Genomic DNA, 23289 nt, shown 5'->3' with positions numbered 1-23289 from the left:
ATACTCCTGTGACGGGTTCCTTTGGTACTTGATGTCTGTGTTGCTGCACAGATGTATCTTGTGTGTCGATGTTGACAACTTTCTGACAGTTGTATGTAGGTGTTAGATGGAATGGTTGTTACTGTTCTTTAATTCGTGTGCAAGACAGCAAGCACAGTTGAAAGCAATTTTGGAACTGAAACGGATGAGAAAGATGATTGCGAGATGGGTGAGGTTTTTGGTGTCTTCTGCACTCGGATCAATGGAAAACAAAACCTGAGTCTGTTGTTAAGTCTTCAGTTTGTGATGAACCCTGCAGTTCTGACGAACCTTGTCAGGGGCATTTGAGCTTAATTATTTTTTATTGACTTTGCTTTGTTTGTCTTTCTGCTATCTGGTATGGGAAGTTTACTCAGTGTTTGACATCTGCTCCTAGTCCTATTACGATGTTAATAGGTGTATTTAGTTCCCTGTGGACCAGAGCTGTGAAAGTGCATGTACCTTCTGCTTCCTCAGCAGATATCTCTAGTACAAAAGAAATTTTCCTGGGAGGACATTTTTTACGAATCGTTAAAAGGCCTTTTCATTCTCTGGTTTTCTGGATATTGCCATTCCAATTTTTACCAGCAAATTCAGCTCTGTTGTCTTCCCTTACTGCCCCATGATACATTTCAGCTTCTTGTCTCTACTTGCATGACATCCTGCTACAGTTCAGGCTCTTTCATTGTTATTGTTATTCTTTTGCATTGTAAATATTAACAAGTCACCGCTTAGATATGTAGGATGGTAACATTACAATCTCCTTTGTTAGTAGGGAAACCGCAGAGGGGATTGATAGCTGCTGAGGGCAAGTCGGCTAGAATTACACTGCAGTTCCCTTCATTTTATTAAGCGTTCAAAGCAACTGCCCCTTCTCATTCTCCAGCTTTGTTGCTGCTGTTCCTTCACTTAGTATCTCCTATTTTTCCAGTCCAGAACCCACCTGAGGAGGTGTTTCTGTATGGTTACTTTGAAGATGACCTGTAGACTTTGCGCTGTGTTATAGAGGAGTCTTACGCAGAGCCTTGCACTGACAGCCGATGTGCCATCAGAGCTGTGATACCGCACCATGGCACACTGCAACACTTCAGTGAGGGATTGCATGTATATACATGTGTATAAATTTGGCCTCCTCCTGATCCAGCCTCACAAGGATGTCATGTGGGATCTTACTGTACAAGTCCTCTATCAGGGTTTAAATAAAGTGGGGCTTTAAAGGGTCAGATACGGCACTTCAGTCTCAAAAAGTTTTACTTGTTTAAAATTTATTTGTTATTGTCAGTGCTGCACAGGAAATACCTTCTGCGAGTGTGCCTCGCTTTTACCTTGGGCTGCAGTTCGTCCTTCCAGTGGGCAGGGTTTGCAGTTATGCTGAACTATCGAGCTTATTTCCCTTTGGATACACAGAGATGTGGTGTTGGTGAAAGCTTTGTTTCCTCTTCTAGGCAAATGGTTATGTGCCTCCAAGCCAAGTCGGTATGACAGGAGTCGAGAATGCAGCAGAAGCACCAACAGAGGAGGAGACGCAGGTTTGTGTGTCCTGGAATTAGATGACAAGGAATACCAGGTTTTCTGTGGTGTCAAATACGGCCTAGAATCATTACTGCAGAGAGATGGGTGGCTAAACAGTAATTCAGACTGACCACTGGCAGACCCAATCAACCCCTTTCTTTAGCATCATCTTGTCCTCCACATATAGAAAGAACTGGTGTCACTTGGACATTGTAATAATAGAAATCATTAATTTACATCCTCGGACTTGTGTTTCTGATAGATGAAGGAATTTACAGAGTAATCAGAGTTATATGTACGTCCAAACATGAATTCCTGCTAGTGCACATGTTGAAAGTTGATTTACATTGTAGTGCTATGTGTTGAGGGCAAGAATCATTCCATCTTTATTCCCTTCCAGTCTACTGACTCAGAAGATAACCTGGTGCAGGGGAGGAAGGCTTCTCTCTCTGATCTAACAAGCATCGGAGACATCAATGCACTCTCTGTGAGACAGCTGAAGGAAATTCTTGCTCGCAACTTTGTCAACTACAAAGGCTGCTGTGAAAAGTGGGAGCTGCTAGAGAGGGTGACTCGTCTTTATAAAGAGAAAGACCTTCAACATCTAGGTAAGAAACTTAGCAAGCATCTACCTGTTCTCCAGGTTTTCCCTTTCTACTGACAGTTGCAGAAGGGAAGAGAACTTATCTTACATTTCTCTTTCTCGAGTGAGGAGAATGGAGGGAGTGTTTCTGATATGCACTTTAGAGTGAAAGTGGCTACACTCTATTCACCACTACTTGTACTTGTGTAAGAGGAGAGCGTTATGGCAGCTCTGGAGAGTGACTTCCCTGTAGTAGCAACAAATGAGGCCTGTGCGCCCTTCATCTCGGGATTCTGTATAGCTGTGGCAGATCGTGCTCGTCACTGCATCACCCACGGAACAGCTGATGCGTGACTGTAGACGGATGACTGTAAGCGCTGGGGTGAGCTCTTATCTATTGACTTGCAGCAACTGGCAAAGCGAGCAGGAAAATGCCACCAAAAAGCAACCGGTCATATCAGAGCCAGCCTGTGCTCGGTGACAGTGGCTCCCACTGCTGAACAGTTGCGGTTATCGGTCACAACTCTGTCCTCTTGATCACAAGAGTGTTCCTCCTGTGCACTGCCTGCTCCTGCTGGGCCTGTGCAGTTGACTGATGAGGGGATAGTGGTGTGATAGAGGTGCATAGAGAATGTATCTGGCTTGACTTCCAGGTGCCAGTTTGCAATTCTAGGTGATTAGTTAAAAAAGACATATACTTGTAAATTATTTACAAGAGAAACGTGTTTTAACACTTTGATTTTATAGTTTTCAGTGTTGTCCGAAGTAGCGTTGTTTTCTTAAATGCATCTCTCTAAGCTTTGTCCTTTACGAATGATAAAAGATTTAAGACAACTGCTTTGGTTTTATATTCTTCTTCCGTTGTATCTTGTGCTTTTGACAGAATTTATCCTTTTCTCTTAATCACTGTTGCCTGTGCGTGTGTCTCAGCTGTGCTCAACAACATTAGTGAGATGGTATAACACCAAAGAAACTGGCACAAGGGGCTACTCAAAGTGTAGTTCTAGGAAGCCAAACGCTGCCTAAATTCCAAGGCTGTCTTAAAAATCGAGACATCACTTTAGATAGTTGCTTATCTTTGTGAAGCGCTAGCTATTGTGTAAGCTCAGTTTCTTGCCAGTTGAACAACCTATCCTGCTTGAACCTCTGCATGGGGATCAGCAAAAAGCAGTTTTGGTTTAGTAATCTCCCTTCAAGGCTTTCATCTCCTGTTTAATAATACCACTTGAGTATTTTTTCCAGCTTCTCTTATTCTCACCAGTAACTTTCTCTTCTTATGTTGCAGTTTCTGACACTGACGATCAAACTGGTAAGTGCTATTCTTAATCATAGAATGGTTTAGGTTGGAAAAGACCCTTAAGATCATCGAGTCCAACCATAAAACTAACACTGCCAAGCCCACCACTAAACCATGTCCTTAAGCGCCACATCTATACGTCTTTTAAATACCTCCAGGGTTGGTGACTCAGCCACTTCCCTGGGCAGCCTGGTCCAGTGCCTGACAACCCTTTCGGTGAAGAAACTTTTCCTAATACCCGATCTAAACCTCCCCTGGTGCAACTTGAGGCCGTTTGCTCTCGTCCTATCACTTGTTACTTGGGAAAAGAGACCCATGTTGCTTCATTCGCCTCATTGCCAGGAATCTCAGCGGTAATTATGTTTTCGTCACGCAGAAGTGACTGTGTAAAAGCTAAAACTTTTTGCTCCTTGCTGGTTGATGGAGCAGATATATCCACATCAGTGTAGACGCAAAGGGAATTTTTTTTTTTCAGACCTTCAGTGTGCAAAAGTACGTTAGGGAAGCCCTTTGATAAAGCCAACTCACAGATTGCACAAAACCAACGTACCTTTCTTTGTCTCATGCAAACCGTGGTCTCTTGTTTACTCAGGTGGTGCTGGGCTCCCTGGCACGGAGGACAACCTCTGCAAAATCTGCATGGACGCACCCATTGACTGTGTCCTGCTAGAATGCGGCCACATGGTCACTTGCACCAAGTGTGGGAAGCGGATGAGCGAATGTCCCATATGCAGGCAGTATGTGATAAGGGCTGTCCATGTCTTTAAGTCCTAAGTGTGTGTAGGAAAGACCGGTGATGCCTTAAAGCCTCATCTGCTGTTAGAGAAATGGTCAAAATCGCTACAAATAGTTAGGTCAGAGATTAGCACATGGACCCCATTGGAAGCTGGAAGTGAGGGAAGGATGAAGCCTGGGGAAAACTGCTGTTACTCAAGCCGTGCCCGGCTGTGCTCTTCCCACTATAGTGCTTTACACCACAGTGCCTGGACTCCTTGGAGCTTATTGCCAGCAGCAGACACAGAAATCATTAACAACGTACATTCTAGAGTAACTTGATCCACTAGCGCTGGGGATAGATGGATGCTTGGCTTTCCACCACGAAGATCAGATTCAGAGGCTTTGCATTTTCCCCTGAATAATAAACAAAAGTGGACTGGGGTCTCAAAAACCGGCATTTGTTTTGCTGCTTAGGCTGTACACCCAGCAACAACTTTATTTTCAAAGATTAAAATTTTACTGTGCTTGGGTTTTGTGGTTTTTTTTTTTTGTTTTTTTTTTTTAATTTAATGTTGAATTCTTATGCTTGCAGGACAGGCAGCCAGCCTCCAATTTCCATATTCTGAATAAGTACAATTCTAGCCTAGTGCAATTGTGGAAAAATGTATAGTTTTATTTGAAGATGGACTTTGTATTATTGAAAAATGTAAGGGGAGTGCAACTCTGAAACATATAGCCTTACCTTGTGTGGTGGTGGTTTTCTGTTTACATGCCAGCGAGAGGGAAATTTCTAGTTTGACTGTTGATTCCTTTGACTTCACAGGCTTCCTTACAGCATATGCCAGCAATCGTTTTAAAACTGAACTGACTTCACTTGATAAGGAGCTTGAGTCTTTTAGAGGGTTTAGTGAGGAAAACATACAGCTAAAGAGTAGTAAGGATTCCATTGCTGCACAATCATATTTAATTACAGGGGACTTTTTCTTTTTAGAGGGGAGACATGAAAGAAAGCAAACTTTATCTCCCTTAAACCAGCAGGATGAGCGATCATCATTGCAGATGCTCCTGTTCACTAATCAGCTTCCCCCCTATCCTCCCCTTTGCTCAATTTCACAGTCCTGTTACATTCAGACTGCTTATCAATAGCCATTTATTTTGTACTCTTTCTGCTTGTGAGGGTGGACAGGAGCTCCTGTGGTCTGATACGTGACAATTTCAAGCCCTTACAGCCATCCCCATGAACAGCATGTTCATTTGCTTGAGAAAATTGTAACTGGCATATTTTTCCCTTGATGGCCTGCAAGCATTCAGTCCATTTGGCTGGTAACACAGCTAGGTTTCGGAATCTTGATGCCTTAAATTTTCAGCCACTGTGGGATTGTATACTCATTTCAAGTCATTTGTGAAGTCGAGTACCTTCTTCTGCAGGTTTTTTCCTGTCTAGCTTTCCCCTTTGGAGGGGGGGTGGTTACTTAGCGTTCAAACTGGATCTCTGCATGGCTGCCAGCAGAGGAACAAGCATAAAAACCAAGTGTCTGCTTACAGCTGCTGGAGTAGTGGAAGTGGTTACAGAAATGATCACCAAAGCCATCTACTTTTGCAATAAGTAGTAATATATGTTAACAGCAAATTAAACTCGTGTAATCTTTAACATGGAATATTGCATGAGTAGCAACTTGCTTCTCAACTGGTACGGATGGAGGGTCTCTACTCTGCAAGTTGGAATCAAAAAAGCACTTAAGAGGAAGAAATCTGTCACTCAGTAGGTAGCAGAACCTCTGCACTATTGAGGTGGTCTCTGAACTTCACCAAAATGCAACAGCTGCTGAGGTTTATTGAACTAAAAATTCTGAGTTTTACCTCTTTCCCTGTTCAGGTTGTTCTCTAATCTTTGGCTTATGGTTTAACAGCTTCCAGCATGAGAAGAGTACTGGTACAATTCAATGCATCATGTTAAAAAAAAAAAAAAATTGCAGGTAAGCAGTAACTGTATTTACTCTTCAAGAGGTTCACATAGACCTCTTTGAGAGGTACCGGAATACACATACAGTGTTGAACAGCCTCCTTGAGTAAATTCACTGTGAAAATGCATGTTGTCATATTTTTCAATAAACTCAGGGCTGGGGGAATTTAGCACGAAAATTATTCCCCTGTGGACAGATGTACTTTTACTTGTAGAGGGTAGGCTTATTTTCTACAGCAGATAAATCAGGTTGCAGATCAATGCCTGAAATTTTAGGAATGAGAAGATATACCCACCATACGGCTCTGAAATGTGCTTTCTGAATGGAGGAGATTCTCCCCCCCCTCCCCACTACGGTGTTTCTCTTGCAAAAATGGATTCTCTACTATGGATATGATTGAGTGTTTTTAAAAGAAAATCAAAATCTGGAGGAAACTGATTAATGATCCAAAGGAATATAATGATCTGAACTAATAAAGTGAATGGAAATATTTATGTGCTTTATGTACACTGTACATAGTTTAAATATTTTAAAAGTTAATATTCTACTTGAAAGGGCATGTTATTCTCTATTAAATCCTCTTGGTACTATGATGGTTAAACTTACTAGTTTTGGTACAGAAGTTTGGTTTATAATTTTATAATAAAGTTGAAATGTGATTTAGGTAACATTGTTTTCTGACTCTATTGCCAACAGGCTAAGAGAAAGCAGAGATCCTACAGCTACTTCTGAACCAGAAAAGGCTTGGGATACCAGGTGCTTAAATATCATTAGAGGGTAGGGTACAAGTACAGAAGAGGTTGAAGGAAAAAAGTTAACGGAAACCACTGACTTGAGACTAAGGGAACCAGTAAACCGGTCAACTCACTTCTGCTTTCATAATGTACATGTGCACTCTGAGCCTACACCTTCAGGGCTCATGCAGAGTTATTCAGCAAATGCACATTGTCATTTGCAAAATAGTTAAGTTAAAATGAACCCCTATTTCTAAAACCTATCTTCCTTATTTCATTAATATTCAAGTACTTGCAATAGTTTTGAACAGCTTCAGAGAAGGAGGTCTCTCAACTATCCTAAAAGATCCAGATGGTAGAGTCCTTTCTCAGCTTTTACTTGTTGAAACATGAACAGCAGAACACATGAGCAACATACTCTAGAAAACAAATGCTCCAAGAGGATGCTTGGATAATGCTACAGCAGTTGCTGTAATGGAAGCTTATTTGGTGTCCTAGTTTTATTATGAAACCTACGCCAGAGGTGTAAACTGCTACTGGATACAGACCTGTGCTGGACATTAAGAGACAGGAGAGACGCATGTCCTTCATGTAAAGTGTAGCCATGCAGCAAAATTAGCCTGGCAATACAGTCAATAGTTTCACATATTTGGTGGCCTGTTTTCCTGTCCAGGCAGAGAATAACCTTTGGAAAATAAGTCCTGACAGCAAAGGAGAAACTGCTTCAGTTTTATTTCTTTATCTATAAAAATACCCAAATTTTAAAAACCCAAGGAGACTAAACCAGCACCTAGATAAGTGCATTGTTCTACATTATGGGCAGAAAAATGGATTCAGCAGTGACATTTCCTCAGAGAGTTGTTTTAATTAATTCCATATGGTTGCTATGGATCGTTGTAACTACCTCTGATGGACTTGGGCATTTTATTTCTATCCATGTCTCCACAGAGGAATCTCACCATTTCTTCCACCTACCTAGTTCTCAGCTGTGCCCTTCAGGGAATTCTTGTGTCAAGACTGGTCAGCTGCCCCACACTGCTAGCATGGGGCTACCAGTCTCCGTTTCCGGATGCATTCCCAGATCCAGTTGGGAGACACACGCTTAGCACCGGGATTCTCATCAATGTCCCCTATAACGTGCGTTGCTGAGGCTGTGTCAAACTCTGGCACAAGATCCCCATCATATGCTATAAAGTACCGCCGGATTTTGTCGAAGTCCTTCACAGTGGGCGATAGGTACAGCTTCACACCAGTGAATATGTCCAGCAGCGTCTGCATATTGTGAAAGAGGATGAGAAGCACAGGTTGATAAAAACATTAGATTGGCCTGGAAATTACACTAAATTCTTTGAGGCATGAACGAGTCCATTCACAGTTCCCGAGGTTATCATTCTAATCCCATGCCTAATAACCGTAAATTGCTCTTTGGACTGCCATTAAATCATACACAAGAGCAACACCCATACAGTTCCTCTGAAAGCCAGATGTTACAGCTGAACAGCGCTTCCCTAGCTAAGGGGAATTATTACCCCATTATTCCCCTTAGCGATGATGCTGATGTGGTCCAGTAAACATGATCTTAATGTCTTTGTCTTTACAAGCTGATGCTTCTTAGTAAAAGTAGGAGAACATAACCACGCTGGGAGGGGACGTGCTGCTTACATCAAAATAGCTACTCCAGGCTTATCAGGAAATTACAGCTCAGTGATTCTTCATCCGCTCCTACAATTTGCTGCACAATGGGCTAGAAAGGACAGTTCTCTCCTTTTACAGCTCCAACTCTTGCATGTGCAGCAGTCAGGAAGAGCAGCTGCTCAGCAACCACAACACTTGGTGGAGCAGGACACTTGGTGGGTGAGCAGTATTGTCCTTTAGCATGACAAACCCAGTTACATCAGCTCTGCAGACAGGAAAGAGGAGCTGCAGCCATCCACTGCCTTTACAAGGGGGCTTGTTGCTGCTATTTCTGCCTTTACATTTCATTTTAATTTAATTTAGGGTGCTGCTACAGGCAGATTTCAAAGACTTTTCCAGATGGAAGACCAAAGTGAACAGACAAGTGAAACTGCCTCTGCTTCCTCCCACCCTAAAATGGTTGCTGTCCAGCTGTCCGTACCTTTTTTCCATTGTCATCCATCTCAGATGCTTTTCGCTTCTCCCCTCGTTTCTCCTCTGATTTTTGAGGGGATCCAATGATTGCTTTGCTTTCTAAAAACAAAAACTTGTCTCATTTGTGCGCTCTGTCCAGATACTGGTAGTTTATTAATGTGGGGAGAAGAGTGAAGAGGCTTTTTCCCCCCTCTTTCTGGAAAATCCATGAATTAGAATTTAACTAGAAAGATACATTTTTCTACTGCAAATGGCGCAGGGCATCTTCCTCATCTCCAGGATGTTGCTGTTCAACTGCCCTCCTTGCTGTCACCACACTGCCTTTTTGAGACTGCTCAGAAATTTGCTTCAAGTGACAAAGCGCTGGTGAAGCAAACTCATTTCACAGCTTTGCAATTTACTACCTGGAAATCCCCTCCATCCAGGTGCCCTATCATATGCATGAATTTCATCCAAATAAAATTAAGTACTGGTTCATGGCCAAAAATGTCTAACCAACGGGCATGTGATCTGCAGGAACAGGAGCAGCAGGTTTGCTCTTCAGACCAGTCTTACACAGTCTGCTAAGGACCTTTATCTGATAAGATTAAAAGGGACTGCAGTCCCAGAGAAACCCCTCCAAAGTAGTTTTGGTACTAAGTATAACTGAGACTCTGTTAGGTTCAAGATATCTGTTCCAAGCAGCATATAATCTCAGCAATATAATCTTTTATTGGCTAAGTTGCCTAAGCACCAACCTGAACAGCATCATCAGTGCTGTTTCCATCTTCTCTCAATCCCAGCACACCTCAGAGCTGTGGCTATTCAATCCATGCTGTGAACAACACAGGCCAAACCAAGGGTCTAGACAGCTTTGCCCATTAACCCTGACATGCACGTGGGATCTCTGAGCATCTGACGGAAGGCAAAGATCCAAAGCCAGCCTGCCCCAAATGCAGAGAACACACCCTGAGGCTCCTCTCCCTGGAAAGCACCATCCTACCTTCTGGCTTCTGGGCTTTTGCAGGTGACTTGCTTGGGGGAGTTTTAATAGCGCTGTGTGGTGTGGAAGACCTGGAATTTCCCTCATTCTCTCCACTGCTGCCAGCTGTGGACTCATCTTCCTCCCCAGCAACAACACTGAAATCAGCCTTCTCTTTGGAGAGTTGGTACAGCTCCTGTCCCACCAGAAACAAAGCATTGCCTTTAGCCACAGAGAAACCCCTGATACGAGACACGAGCCATAATGCACGTGCTCCTCTTGTTTGTCGTCCCCCCCCCGAAGTGTTTGCTCGTATGCTTTTTCTTTCTGCACCTCTTTGTAGCCATTTTCCTGTCAGCTTCGTTCAAGCTCTCTGCGTTCCACCCAGCTGCTTGACATGAAGGGAAGCCATACTGGGGGGTACCAAAAGCCGAATTCACACTATCTGCTACAGAGCAAGACAGACTGACTCTTCAGAGCCTGAAAGATGAACAACACCCATTGCTCACTCAGGGAACAGTCTGCCTGAGGAGGGTATTTTACCTTTCTCTCCCCTACCTGCATAGGGAGCTGGGCAGCAGGTGGGCTGAATCCTTGCTTCGATGGCATAACAAGCACTTACATCTGCTGCCAGTATCCCTGCAGGCAGCGTGAAGACAGCCCAAACGACAATAACGAGACTGAGAACAGAGCTCATCAGCAGCTGAGTGACTACTGGGGATGGCAGCATGCCAACCGGTTTCTATCAGCAATGGCGGCATAGAAGCTGTGTGGGGTGGGAGCAGCCCCAGGGGTCCTGGCAGGCTGCCATTTGGCCCCCGCGCCCTGGAATTGGGCCAGGCTACCCTCCGTCACTTCCCAGATGCCTCCTCCAATCTCATCAATTAATGGGAGGCTGAATGACCATAAACACTTAAGAGAATAAAGGTCACCTCTTTCAGGAAGGAAATTCCTCGCCACGAAGGCTGTTACAAGAGCTGATACAACTAGGTGCCAGCACAGACTTCCCTGAAAGTGCACAACACAACAGCTCAACAGACTCGAGAGGCCCCATGAAAGAATAAGATTCACATGAAAATAATCCAGCAAGCAGCCTGAACCTAGAATAAATGGAAAATGTAACATACCATCATAGGTACCAGTCAGCAGGTATCTTCACTACATACCCTGCTATCCGAATTTGTCTTTTTAAATATAGACTGTTGTCAGAACTTATTCTCGAACATGCTGCAGACATACTGTGTTAACTCACCTTCAGCTGCTGGAGGTTGGTGGCTGTCTTCCAGTCTTTGTCATCTCGAATGCGGGTACAGCGAGGAAAGCGAATGGAGATCCCATCTGCAGTGTGGGCTTCAGCTTTAGAGAATTCAGCCCCTGTGATCTCCCACACTGGGGCTTTCTAAACACAGTATTGAGGAAGTCACATCACATTCCTGTGTTCTCTCATGAATTAACTCTAACATGTCTATGTCCCTCTACCTCTACAACAACCCCCCTCCCCACCCCAGCACACGGAGTTCCATGTACACAAACTGACCTTCTTGGTCACCTTAATTAGAAAAACTTCTATTTTTTTCACCGAGTCAGAGATCCTCAACTAACATATAATGCCTAAATAACACCTTTTCTGTCAGACAGACATGGCACAAAGCATACTGATAAATTTCGTAAAACAATAGCAACTTTTGGGTTACAGTTGTGCTTCAACCATTTTAAGTCAGATTTTTCATGTCAAATTTAAAGCAAGTTCACTTCTGGAAGGGATTTAATGCACAAGAATATTTCCCAGAAGTGCTGCAGGTATGATTTCTTCATGAAGCTCTTAGCCTCAAATGCACCTGGAAGATTCAGAGATAAAAACTTGCGCTTAATTTCCTGCTCCAAGTATGAAGACTAATCTTGTAACAGACAATTTGTACACTTAAATAAAGTACAGTGAATTGCTATATCAGGGCTGGAAAACATAGTTAAATGACTATGACAGCACTTACCTTTGGATCTGGGACAATGAAGTCTGGGTAGTAGATTTTGTTAATTTTTAGCCACCTTGGAATTTTACTAGGATCCTATTAATTAAAAGCACAAAACCAAAATGATAGCACATATGATCATCTATGAACCTATTTCTACAAAAGAAGTTGCTGAAAGATAACCTAGAAGTAGATAAGCATATAGGTATTACATTGCCTTTGTATGGATGAAACCTGCTTTAGCCTGTAGTGCAAGGTACACTGATCTGCAGCAGTTTCTCTTACCTAGAGAACCACAAAAATTATCTGTAACACAGCTCTCAATTACTGTCATTCTATATGTGAAACAATAACATTGTTGCTCCAATTGTGATTCATATAAAACTACACATTTTTAAAGATTCTATAACCTTGATGCAAATGGCCTTCAGGATATCACGTAAATATTAAAATTCAGCTCTCTGTTAGATTCCTCACCTAAATAAGTCACTCGCAAAAAGTTTTAACTGCAACATGTCAGGCTATCTAGCCACAAATAGTCTGACTTGAGCATTTCTCACCTGCAGCCCCATCTAGTGACTGTCTTCACCAATCGCCATATGCCCCAAAAAATGGTACTTGCTCTGCTCTTCTCAATAAAACTTTGTCTTAGCAGGAAACAGATGGTGCCTGGCTTCCCACTCAGTGTCTGAGTACAAATCTCAGGCAGCGACTCGTCTTGGGGAGCTGGCTGCATCTACATCTCATTTGTGGCAGAGCAGTTTATCTGCTTTAACTCTAATCGAGCCTCTGTTCATTCCCCGCAGAGCACTTCAGTTCTGCATTTAGCCAGCACCTCAACTGTATCTCAGCAGGAAGAAGGCTTTTACCAACCCCTTTCTTGAGCATTCCTTTGATCCATGCCAGAGCCCCTCTCACCTTGCTGATTTTCACCATATCCAGCTCTGTTTGCAGACGCGCCAAGGTGGCATCATCATGGCCACCGGAACACTTGGTGACAGTGCACCACTTCTCGCTCTTGGGATCGTAGCAGCCCATGAGGAAGGTGGACATCATCCCACCTGCAGGAGGGGAGCGCAGGGTGGTTCACATCTTCTACGGGACAAGCCACAGCTTTTCAAAAAGCAAAGTAATGAACCAAAACTCTTTTCCATCTTCGGGAGTCAAAGGGCCTTGGGCTTGTGATGGCTTCACAGCACCTGCTCCCACACACAAAGCTGAACAGAGAGCCTCTACGCTGCGTAAGAGCCCAGCCCAAGACCTAAGGCTTTGCTGTGCCAACTAAACCACAGTAAACTCATAGCCTGGCACGTGATGCGCTGCAGCAGATGGTCACTGCTACAACAGCCTCATTTTGGTAGGAGACCAAATGCTACAGGAGGCCTGGAACGGGAAAAAGCTTGAGAGTTTTCTGAACTGACAGACTTAAGCCAACTCCAGAGACTTACCTTTACTGCCTTGTCCATAGAAAGCTCCCAGCACCACCAGGTCTGCTGTGTCAGCCATTGCACCCTCATTTAGGTAGTCCTTTTTCACTTTCAGCCAGTGTCGTTTTCCTGGTTCATAATTACCCTGTGCAAACCAAGGCAAGAACCCCCAGTCAGAAGGATCATCTGGTGGACAGCTGTCTCCTCAAATAGCCCTTGCTTTTATCCAGTTTAGCAGTACAAGAGCCCAGCAGTGCTCAGATATGTAAGGAGCAACTTGGGTTGGATGTCAGCATCGACGAGAACCCAGAGATGTTTCAAGGATGCTCAGCCTTGTGTGCTTCATCCACAGACTTTTGTCTGTTGTTATTCCCCAATTCCCAGCATACACCAGTGAAGAGTAAATGTGAACCTGCCTTTGTATCTTTCAACACCAATCCTTCCAGTCCCTCACGGATGACTCGGGTGATCATATCTGCCAGATCTGAAGCTTTCTGAAAAGGAAAGGAATCAGGGTTAGCTCAAGACTGTCAAAGGGCTGTGGTCGTCAGGCTTTCTATTTTCAGCAGTGGTGCACTAAAACCAAAGCAACTGCAGAGAGATGAATGGGTAATTTCATAGCTTTCCAAGGAGAGCCCCATACGTGTTCTCTTTGCTGCACATCCAGTGACTGAGATGGGAATATGTCCCAAGAGAAGGGTTCGTTAGTTAAAAAATACTCCTCAGAGACGAGGTAGCCACACTGATTGTGTCCTGAGTATGTCCCATATGTACAAGACCAGATTTTCCTCAGCTGCTAATGCCTGCTTACTTCTCTATCCAACTGCCTTGGGACCTATGCTCTCTTCTTCTTCCCAGAATGCTTTCTCTGCCCCAGATATTCAAAGCATTCTCCACCAAAACCAAGGTGCTACAGAAAGCAGCAGCAGTGGCAAAAAATAATGGGACATAGGGTTGTGCATAACAATCAAAGAAAAAACTGAGCATGCTTGCTGTCTAAATGCAGTTTTTAGCACTCAGGATGTATCTGGGCTGTGTGGCACTTGAAGTTGCCAGTTTGGGAACTGGAAGCAGTCTAGCTCCCTTCAATCATACTTCAGCTTTCTCTACACAGCTCAGCATTGCACGGTACAGACTAAGTTACAACAGCCTTTAGCTCCTCCTAACAACGTCAAAGTTACAATGGCTACAAAATCATTAAGAAGCCAAAAAAAGAGGTGTGCAAGTTAAGACTATACTGAAGTGGTTGTAGCCGAGACAAGGTGGGAGCACAGGCATGGCCCCCTTGAACAACACTAGCTCAAGAAGTCTTGCACACAGACCAGAAGTAGAACCATTTTGATAGGCAGGGAATTGCAGGATTTGCAGCCTTAATCATAAAAAAGGCCGTATGGTAAAGCAGCAATGAAGTGTCCAGAGTGCAATCTGGACACCATGCATGCTATTTTAACATTGAACTCACTGTGACATGCTTCATCTCCGAGAAGAGGATCCGGTTGGGGATTTCAACCATGTTATCGTGGAGAAACTTACGACGTTCACACAGAGGCCTAAACCAGGGTATGGATAATTAAGGACAAGCAGGCAATTTTAACATGAAGTACCAGTCATGTGAACATTGAGAAAAGCTATTTAAATAATTAAATGATTTATCCTACAGAGTTCCAGAAAGGACAATCAACTCTTACTTTCCTCCAGGAAGTAAGTTATAAAATAGAAATTTTGTCTTAAGAGTGCATTTAGTTTCAGAGAATATAAGCTAAGCTGGGTACTGAACCACACTCAGTTCAGTTGAAATGCAGTTAATCCTGATATTTTGGAACTGCAGAGCAAGATGGAGCTCCATAGCGAAACTCCTCAGCACAGCAGGGATTCTCCCCTGCTGTCTTGATTTTACAGGGGTAAATGGCCGGTCTTACAGCCAATGTGAACTGCTCCCTCTGCAGTGGTAGCGTCTTCCAGCAAGTTCGTGCTGGGAAACCGGTCAGGCTAGTCTCACACTGTGCCAGACACATACCTGTCCATCAGGCTGATGTCATTGAAATAGATGCAGTCAAAAACAAACAAGCAAACGTTGGCATCTTGGAAAGCAGCTTTCTGAAAGGCAATTAAGATCGATTAAAAGAAATCTGCAGTCGTAGCAAGCAGCAACATAGAGTTTTAGAAAAATAACAAAGGTATGTATTTTTATCTCCATAATCTTTAAGTCATAATAAGCTTAGGCCTCTTCTAAAAGACAGAACTATTCTGAGAATTAAGATTTAGACTGAAGGTGTCAAAGCACAAACCAAGAAGATAAAACATGCTAATCTCCTAGTGACAGGAAAATAACTCCACAAATATTAATGACTTTGGGCAATGTAACATCTGTCACTGCTGCTGCAACAAAAAACCAACAAGCATTCCAGAGACTTCAGATTAATGGCTACTTTAAGTTAAAGCACTTACAGTTTAAGTTTCATTTTACCTCTTCCTCACCACCATTTAGTCTAGACATAAGCACTACATAATATTCAAACGGACTAAATACTCTCTGCATCATTGTGGTCTTCCAGTCTGCCATACATTGCTCAAGCAATGATCAGCAATGACAGAATGGCAAGATTTTCCAAGGGTTTTTTAATATTTATCTTGAGCTGAAGTTTTCTTACTGTCCTGCTAGTGATCAGGTTAATATCAAATCTACTGTATTAGAGCAGTACCTTTTCATTAATATCAGCCTTTTCAGGGATCTTTTTTTTCCCCCAGATGCTCTAGCAAGCACCAGATCTTTTAAATTATCCTGTGGTAACAGATCGCATGCTAGTGCGTTTAAGTCAGCGGAATAACAGCCTCCAACCACAAGAAAGGATTTTTTTTTTTTTTTTTTTACCTTGTGCACACCAAGACTCCCAAAAGGAAGTGGCTTGCCAGTTTTGTTGTCAATCAGAAGAACTTCTGAATCCAGGATCATACTTTGCCCACCAGGAAAAGCCTGGGGGATGAAGTCCTTAAAATGGGCTACCTTGGGAAAAAAAAGAAAAGAAAAACATGTCTGCTGGCTGAAGAGAGGGACTCACTCCAATGCAGATGTTTTCTCCAGAAGCCTGTCTCAGGCATGTGTAGGCATATCTGCACTAGCTCTACTTTCTACTATGGTACAGACAGCACAGTCTACAAATAGAAAAATGAGTCTTGAACAAATATAACCAAGTCACCCAACTGGCATCAAGCCTCCCAAAATGCAGTGCATAAAGACACTCTAAGGCAGATGGCTTAACTTTAGTTTCAAGCTCTTAATGTCCACCAAAACTAATTGATTACAATTCTATTAAGTGTTGCTTTTCCAGATTCCAAGTGTCTACACAAATTAGAAAAAAGTCTACAACAATCCTCGTCTATGGAAACTGTTGTGAAATTCAGTCGTAGAGAGGAGCTGGCACAACAGGAGAGACAGTTTATAGGTGCTTACTTTATGGGGGAGGACAGGTTTGAGGCTTCTGCTGAAGTAGCTGAAATGATCTCCGTTTTTATGGACCTGCACCCGCTCGCCATCATATTTGATCTCTGCATACATGCCATTTGGGCACTTCTTCATGGCATACTCAATTGACTTGCAGGCTTCAGCCTTAGAAAGGTGGAGAGAGATAAGTTCCAAACAAACTCAGACGATGTATTTAAAAATAAATCTACTCTTACCTAAGTTCATGAATGAACTACCAATTCCTTTGTAGATCTTTTTGTCCAGGATCTCTAATATCCAACCCAAGTTTTCCTTCTAATTACTCATTTACTTAGAATCATTTGCATATGCCCAGATAATTACAGCTTTTCAGTGCTTATCTCCTCGAAATACTTAAAAGTGTAAGTACTGTGCCTTTTGTAGGAGTGCGCTTAGCCCAGAAGTAAATATTTAACACTGATTTGTTCAAACAAAAAACCAAACTTATTTGAATCTCTAATCCAATGGAAAGCTTACACTATTTCCAGAGAAAGGATCAACTTCTGGAATGATAGCAAACAAACAAAAAGGTCATTTCTGGACTGGACGCAAGTCAAGATTTTAGCTTCTGCAGTAGCACTGAAGGTGCAAGTACTGAGTACATTGAATACTGGCCTCTTGGTAGAAAACATTTTATAAAATGGCATTAAACATAAAAATCAGCACTGCACACTCTATTAGCTCACAATACACACAGTCACTTATCTGTCTACTGATTCTTAAAGGCGAGGGTCTCTGACAGTACACATGAGAACTGCATCTCTTGCTCGGCTGATGGTTACCACTGCAGGGGAGCCAACATTACCAGCATGGGCTGAACCGGGGTCATCAGAGAGGCCTGCACACTGAGGGTTCGCTTCAGACCTGGCACCTTCTCAGCCTCCTGCTGGTTCTTCAGGACTCGCTCTACCACATCCTGGAGGTTGCGTGATGCTTTGAACGCCTCATAAGCATTGGGATCCAAAGCATCCAACCTTTAACAAATTGAGGAGAGGAGGGAAACATAGATCAACCTCAGGTCTGCTGCTCCTGGCTTATGAGGCTAGTGCCCACTTCTGGTTTTATCTCACAATGAAAGGTTAAGACTTACACATGCTTTGCTCCAGCATTCATTTTCAAGTCATGCTTAATTAGCCTGATGATGCATTTCAGGTCATTGCCCGTACATCTGCAGTGTGAGAGACGATTCAGAAATGGTAGACATTTAACTGAACTACTTTCCAGCTGAAAAAGAGAAACTGACCCAGGCCTCTGTAAAAGAAGGTCCTGCCCTTCTGTAGGGTTTAAACTCAAATGAGGACATGTTACTAGTGACATCTCAGGGGCACAAGAGAATATCCAAAAGGCTTTTTAGCATCTTTATGCCAATATTAATTCTGCCTCAGTGTTGACGTACCTTCCAAAATTAATGCATCAAGAGTCAGTCAGCAAGATAGTAACATCCTCAGCCTCAGATCAACACAAACTGAGCCAGACCGAGAATTCAACGCTCTTCCCAACATACCCAAGAATAGCAACTTAATTAACAGCAAAGTACCATTAAGGTAGTTCTGCAAGCCGCTTGTTTACTACTGATTGAACAGTGTCTCGACAGGCAAGGATGAAACTCCCTGGCATGAACAGGAGCCATACATGTTCTCCATTGCTGGTCAGCAGTCAAGGTGTCTTAAACAAACCACTAATAGTGGCTTACAGATGTTAAGTTCAGTTCCTGTGGCTTATGATTAGTTTTTCACCTATTCCAGCTTGTGATATGTAGATAACCACTCCTAGTTTTAGGGTAAACCTTCAGAGACCGATTCCTTTCCCTACCTGCGAGTGATATGTTGCAGCACACTTTGCTGGTCATCTTCCTTAGTAAGCTTTGATAGCTGGATTAGGAATTCATCTACCTCTTGGATGGTCAGGAGACTTTTGGCCGCTGGAGGACAAGACTTGCTCTGTTCAAAGAAGAGGCGTACGGTCTCGGAAACATCTCCCTGTCTCCAAGAACAAAATAAGGGTGTGGATCAGAGCTATGGCTAGAGAACGGGGACGCCAGTGGGGATTCAACATGGTTCCAATAAGTAGTATAAAGCACAGGAATGACGTGGGATTGCATGAAGGAATTGGAATCAAACATTAGAAGAAAGCTGCCACGATACAGAATAAAGCTGCTCAGCTGTTTCATTTGCAAAAAAAGGTAAGAAAGAATAGCTGTATCATCTCATTGCTCTGTTTTCCACTGTTGCAGCATCACAGACCCTTTATTTCCTCAGAATGAATCCACTTGTAAATCCAAGGATCTGAAACTGTCTAGTGATGTCACTAGAAGGCAGTATATACCAAGGCAATAAACAGAGGTGGAAGAATTAGCTTCATTATCTAATTCACCCATTTTCTCCATCTTGCAATGAATCAGAAGTGTGCATAGTCAATTACCAACTCCTATGCACAGGAATGAAATGCACAATGTGAGCACTTGCAGTATGAGCGTAGCTTAATTGTATGAACCAACTTACGCTCACAGTAACAGATCTGTTAATTGAGTCACAGTTTTTGATATGTGATGTTACAAAAAACGTAATATAAATCAGTGACATAGGGATATGCTAGACAAAGCAGTTTAGACAAAGCAGATGCAGCCCAACTTGTCTAGATATTTTAGTCTTGCTTTCTGAAATTTTGCAGGTGAATTCATATCTTGCTTTCTGTTCAACCATTATTTTCTAAAGGTTCCAGATGGCAGAAAGTGCTATGAAAACTGCTAAAGGGAAAAAAAAAAAAAAAAAAAAAATCACCAACTCCCATTCTAACAGTCAAGCTAACAACCTTTCGAATAGGAGTAAAAAAAAACACCACAGAATTTCCATACCAAGGGACTGAACAGCAGAAATTAAGAGAACTGCTGCCTGTACTCACCTGTTCCAGGTCCCGGACCATTTCTTCTTGGCTGCAGTTAAAAATCCTACTAAACAGCTTTACAATCTGCTTATCATTCAAGTTGTAAACAATTTTAATGACGCCTGGTAACAGCAGCTTAATGGTCAGGTATACATCACCATGAAAACCATCTGGAAAAAAAAGCACAGACCATTAGAAACTGTCACAATTTATCTTCACGTACAGGCTCTGGTTGTTTGTGCCCATTAGCAAGACCCTGGGAAAAAAAACCCGCAGCTGAGGCTACCTCTTTCCACCGTGCTGTTCTGCTTCACATGAAAGGAGATTTCTTAGGAGAAACACCCACAACTGTCCTCCAAATCTGATCTCAGTGCTAAGTTTGATGGCACCCACAAACAATCCCCACAATCCTAAACTAAGACATTCTTATCTGAATTTGTTATTTAGATAAACAGTTCGCTTTGCAAACATTATCTCCATAGTTCAGAAATCATCACAGCACACAGCTTGGACTACACAGCGATCAGATTTTATTTCACCCTTGCTTTTGAAATAATACTTTGAGGTTGATTTTGAGAGGGCTTTCATATGCTGAGAATGCCAAGCAGGAATCATACCTCCTCCAGATCCCTTCTTCAGAAAACCCTGGATGATCTGTGTTTTCACATTATAGCTAGGCTTTTCAGCAACCATGGCGCACAGCTTCCTGAACTCTCGCAGCAAGCAGTCTTTGTGCTTTGGATCACATTTTTTTGCAGATAGGCTAGACTTGTGGGAAGAGTTTGCAGAGACATCTTCTGAATTCTTTGGCTTGGCTGCATCAAAGACATAAGAAGTTGCTTTTTTAACAAGTACAATATGGTGCAAATTTTGAAGTTGAAGCTACCTCTGCTTGGCAAGCTGAAAAGAACGATCCCGGTATGCTGGCAAAGCTTCAGAACTGAATAATGATGTGTGCTACGCCAACATTTGTAATTAAATTTTAATTATCATAAAAAAAAATTCTAAACTATTTTTTCATTAGTGTAGAGCACACCAGAATTTTCTGGACCTTAATTCTACCGACAAATATGATTAAACCTTGGTGAATTCCTGCTGGCAGATGCTTCTGTTTTATTTCTGCTTTATAGGCCTTTGCCCTTTGCAGCAAGATGTTTTCCTAAGATCATTTCTAAAATGGGGAAAAAATGTCCCCATCCCCTCTTGTCTCGTAACACTAACACCCCTACACATTCTCATCTCTTTGGCTGTGTATGTGGCAACACGTGCTCTGGGTGGTTCAGAGCTACACATCTGTGCCAGGTCACACACTGACTGTCCTGCTGGCAGCTGTTTCTCAGGAGAAGCTGCTGAGGAATAAGAGTTTTCCCTGCCATGAACACTGCCACTGGGAATTCCTCACAACCAATTTTTTTACAGATTTTGAGCTCCACGTGGGATATCTTTACCTTCACAGTTTGATTGAAATTGGCCAATGGACTAAGGCAGTAGTGGAGTCAGCCTGACAATGTGGGTTACTGCATAAACTTTGTTTCCTTGGGGATACCAGAAACTCAAACATGAGTTCTTTCAAGACTGACAGCCTAAGAAAGCACTAACAATTTTTGGCAAACCAGATTTTAAAAAAGTAATTAAAGCTAAACCATCTTCTATAGATAAAAAACTACTGACCTCAGCCAAGTTCCTCTGATGCTGATATTAGAAAAGAAGGATTTCCCAGAATCAGTTTCTTAAGTCCTACCTGTGAAGCCAGAGAACTTCTTCGGTGATGGAGTGATGAGAGCTAATGGATCTTTTGTAGTTATTTGTCCTGTGGCAGTGAGCTTAGCTTGGACTATCACTTTTTTCTTCGGTGTACTTGTAGCCTTGGAATTAGCTTCTGTAAAACAGCAAGGTTCAATCCAGCAGTCAGAAATAATCTCATATATCCCTCAACATAATATGTAAGATAACTGCAACAAACAAGTCTTAAAAGAATTGGGGATGGAGGAGAAACAAATGAAGGAACTTTTTCAGATATCAAAAGTTAAAAGACTACATAATTTACTAAAGATCATGGGAAAAAAGCTGAAAATGGAAAATAACTTTCACATCCTCCTGGGATTTATCTGCACGTGAATTAAATCCCCTAGACCTTCTCCATAATCAGTTGTGACAAATGAATTAAGTGCTATTGTAGAACTGACTACTGCTTCCCTTTCCCATAGGGCCAAGACACAGATTTGAGCAGCGCTACCCACTTTGTCACTAGGTCATACCAATACATCAGTGAGGATTTCGTGGTAAAGGCACGGCTGTGTGGCAGTCAGTGGCATACCTTGAAAATGAGTATAGTAGAAAAGTGACCCAGGTGCTGCCTTGTGTCTCACCTGAGATGTGCTTGTTGATTAATTCTTTCTCCCCATCTTGTAGCTCTTCCCATCCTTCCAAGTCCGTGATGTCTTCAATTTTCTTGGTGGTGGCCCGGGCCTTCTCTAGCTTCTCAAACATGCACTTCACGTGGTACCACTCCTTCATGTCCCCGCCAGACTCCGTGAAAGGATTGGGAACAATCTTTCCAATGCGCACCATTCCTTTCACGATCTTCTCCTTGCACTTCTTGCAGCCTGCCGTGCCACGCTTGGCGTAGTCCACGCAGTACCTCTGTTCTGCCATGTCCTCTGCAGCTGTGCAGGCTTGGCGAAGCCAAGTTTGCAAAAGCAGGGAGAAATGGAAAGCCCCAGCACCACCACCCCGGTTTCTGCCTACGAACTGGAGAGATATACTCCTTAACAGCAGCCGGTACCAGTAATCGGGACTGGCCCTGGGGAGGCCGACACAGCAAAGGTGGGGTCTTGGGAAGGAGACCTGTGTATGGGGGGAGAAAAGTCCTGTGCCCCTGCCGAGTGCCCGGGCAGCCTGTGATAGTGTCCTGCTGCCTGTGGGCATCCAGCCTGCTCCGCTGTGTGCTGCAAGTGAGAGAGGAGACACTGAGCCGCGGCCTGCGGGCCCTGTGTGGGGTGCGGGGCCTCTCAGCGCCCTCAATCCGCCCCCCTCCCCCAGGCCCCACAGCTGCCTCCCCCTCTGGGACCCGGTCCCCCAGCGGCCTCCACCACCTGCCCCACAGGCCCCGATCCTCCTCATCCGCGGGCCCCCAGCCCCTTCTCCCCTCACACACAAGCCCCGGTCCGCCCCACGGCCGCCTTCCCGCCCTGCCCGCCCCGGCCCAACCGCAGCCTCCCGCCGCTACAGGCCCCAGGCCCCCGCCCTGCCCATCGCCGACCGCCGAGGTGAAGGGCTCACCGAGATGCTCACGGCGCCGCCATTCCGCTCTCACCTCCGGCCGGCGGACGCGACACGCTCCAGCCCTCCCTTTAGGCCGGAGCCGCCGCCACCGCCGAGCCTTTAAACGCGGCCCGCAGGCTTCCGTAGAGCACAGCGCATGCGCGCCGCGCCGCGCCCCACCTCTTCCGCCCGAAAGTGGCGCCCAGGTTGTGCGCGTGCGTGAAGCGCGGCCGCAGGCAGTTGGCCCCGCCCTCGAACGCAAGCCCCGCCCCTTCCCCCGCCCCGCCACGCGCAGGCGCTGGGGAGCGTCTTCCCGCCTTGGGCGCGAGTGGGGCGACGCCGCGTCGCCGCCACACGGGCGGTTCTCTG

General features: G+C 43.9%; 2 protein-coding genes across 15 annotated transcripts in view; one reads left to right on the top strand and one right to left on the bottom strand.

The window, feature by feature from the left end:
* RFFL (ring finger and FYVE like domain containing E3 ubiquitin protein ligase) overlaps nt 1-6754 on the top strand; it is a 33561-nt gene extending 26807 nt beyond the window's left edge. For all 5 annotated transcript variants that reach the window (XM_075168852.1, XM_075168848.1, XM_075168849.1 and 2 more), the window contains 4 exons: nt 1464-1547; nt 1931-2138; nt 3399-3422; nt 4003-6754. In XM_075168852.1, the coding sequence (XP_075024953.1) occupies nt 1464-1547; nt 1931-2138; nt 3399-3422; nt 4003-4184 (498 nt within the window). In that variant the 3' untranslated portion in view covers nt 4185-6754. The remainder of the gene's footprint in view (nt 1-1463; nt 1548-1930; nt 2139-3398; nt 3423-4002) is intronic.
* Nucleotides 1445-23081, bottom strand: LIG3 (DNA ligase 3). 10 transcript variants are annotated; one of them, XR_012676611.1, is made up of 22 exons: nt 22939-23081; nt 22026-22604; nt 21398-21535; nt 20274-20471; nt 19675-19826; nt 18586-18752; nt 17864-17941; nt 17579-17747; nt 16744-16899; nt 16165-16296; nt 15310-15389; nt 14755-14842; nt 13709-13786; nt 13314-13437; nt 12784-12926; nt 11887-11961; nt 11148-11294; nt 9917-10091; nt 8942-9033; nt 7801-8097; nt 7374-7526; nt 4474-4541 (listed from the first exon to the last, which is right to left on the bottom strand). XR_012676611.1 is itself a non-coding variant. In XM_075168843.1 (20 exons), exons 2-20 carry the CDS (start codon nt 22582-22584, stop codon nt 7864-7866), a joined length of 2985 nt encoding a protein of 994 aa, XP_075024944.1. In that variant the 5' UTR covers nt 22585-22604; nt 22939-23081; the 3' UTR covers nt 7540-7863. The 10 variants fall into 10 exon arrangements, 5 of the variants coding, with proteins under 5 accessions (XP_075024944.1, XP_075024947.1, XP_075024946.1 ...); XR_012676612.1 differs by lacking the exons at nt 4474-4541; nt 7374-7526 and adding an exon at nt 1445-1558; XR_012676610.1 differs by lacking the exon at nt 7374-7526 and having other exon boundaries at nt 4455-4541.
* Between the last annotated feature and the right edge of the window lie 208 nt (nt 23082-23289).

The sequence above is a fragment of the Calonectris borealis genome, chromosome 19 (genome assembly GCF_964195595.1).
Source record: "Calonectris borealis chromosome 19, bCalBor7.hap1.2, whole genome shotgun sequence".
NCBI classification, from domain to species: Eukaryota; Metazoa; Chordata; class Aves; order Procellariiformes; family Procellariidae; genus Calonectris; species Calonectris borealis.
Note: the sequence above shows the minus strand (reverse complement) of the source record. Positions and strands in the feature narration are given on the sequence as shown.

Bases quoted from the DNA above. Each gene is read 5' to 3' on its own strand.
- LIG3 (XM_075168843.1), bottom strand. From the start codon at position 22,584: ATGCCCACAGGCAGCAGGACACTATCACAGGCTGCCCGGGCACTCGGC. The intron at 13,438-13,708 runs GCAGGTTCACAT...TGGTTTGCACAG, and splicing joins TGGTGTTGAAAGATACAAAG to GGTAATTATGAACCAGGAAA. The intron at 8,098-8,941 runs GTACGGACAGCT...CACAATATGCAG, and splicing joins TGGATGACAATGGAAAAAAG to ACGCTGCTGGACATATTCAC.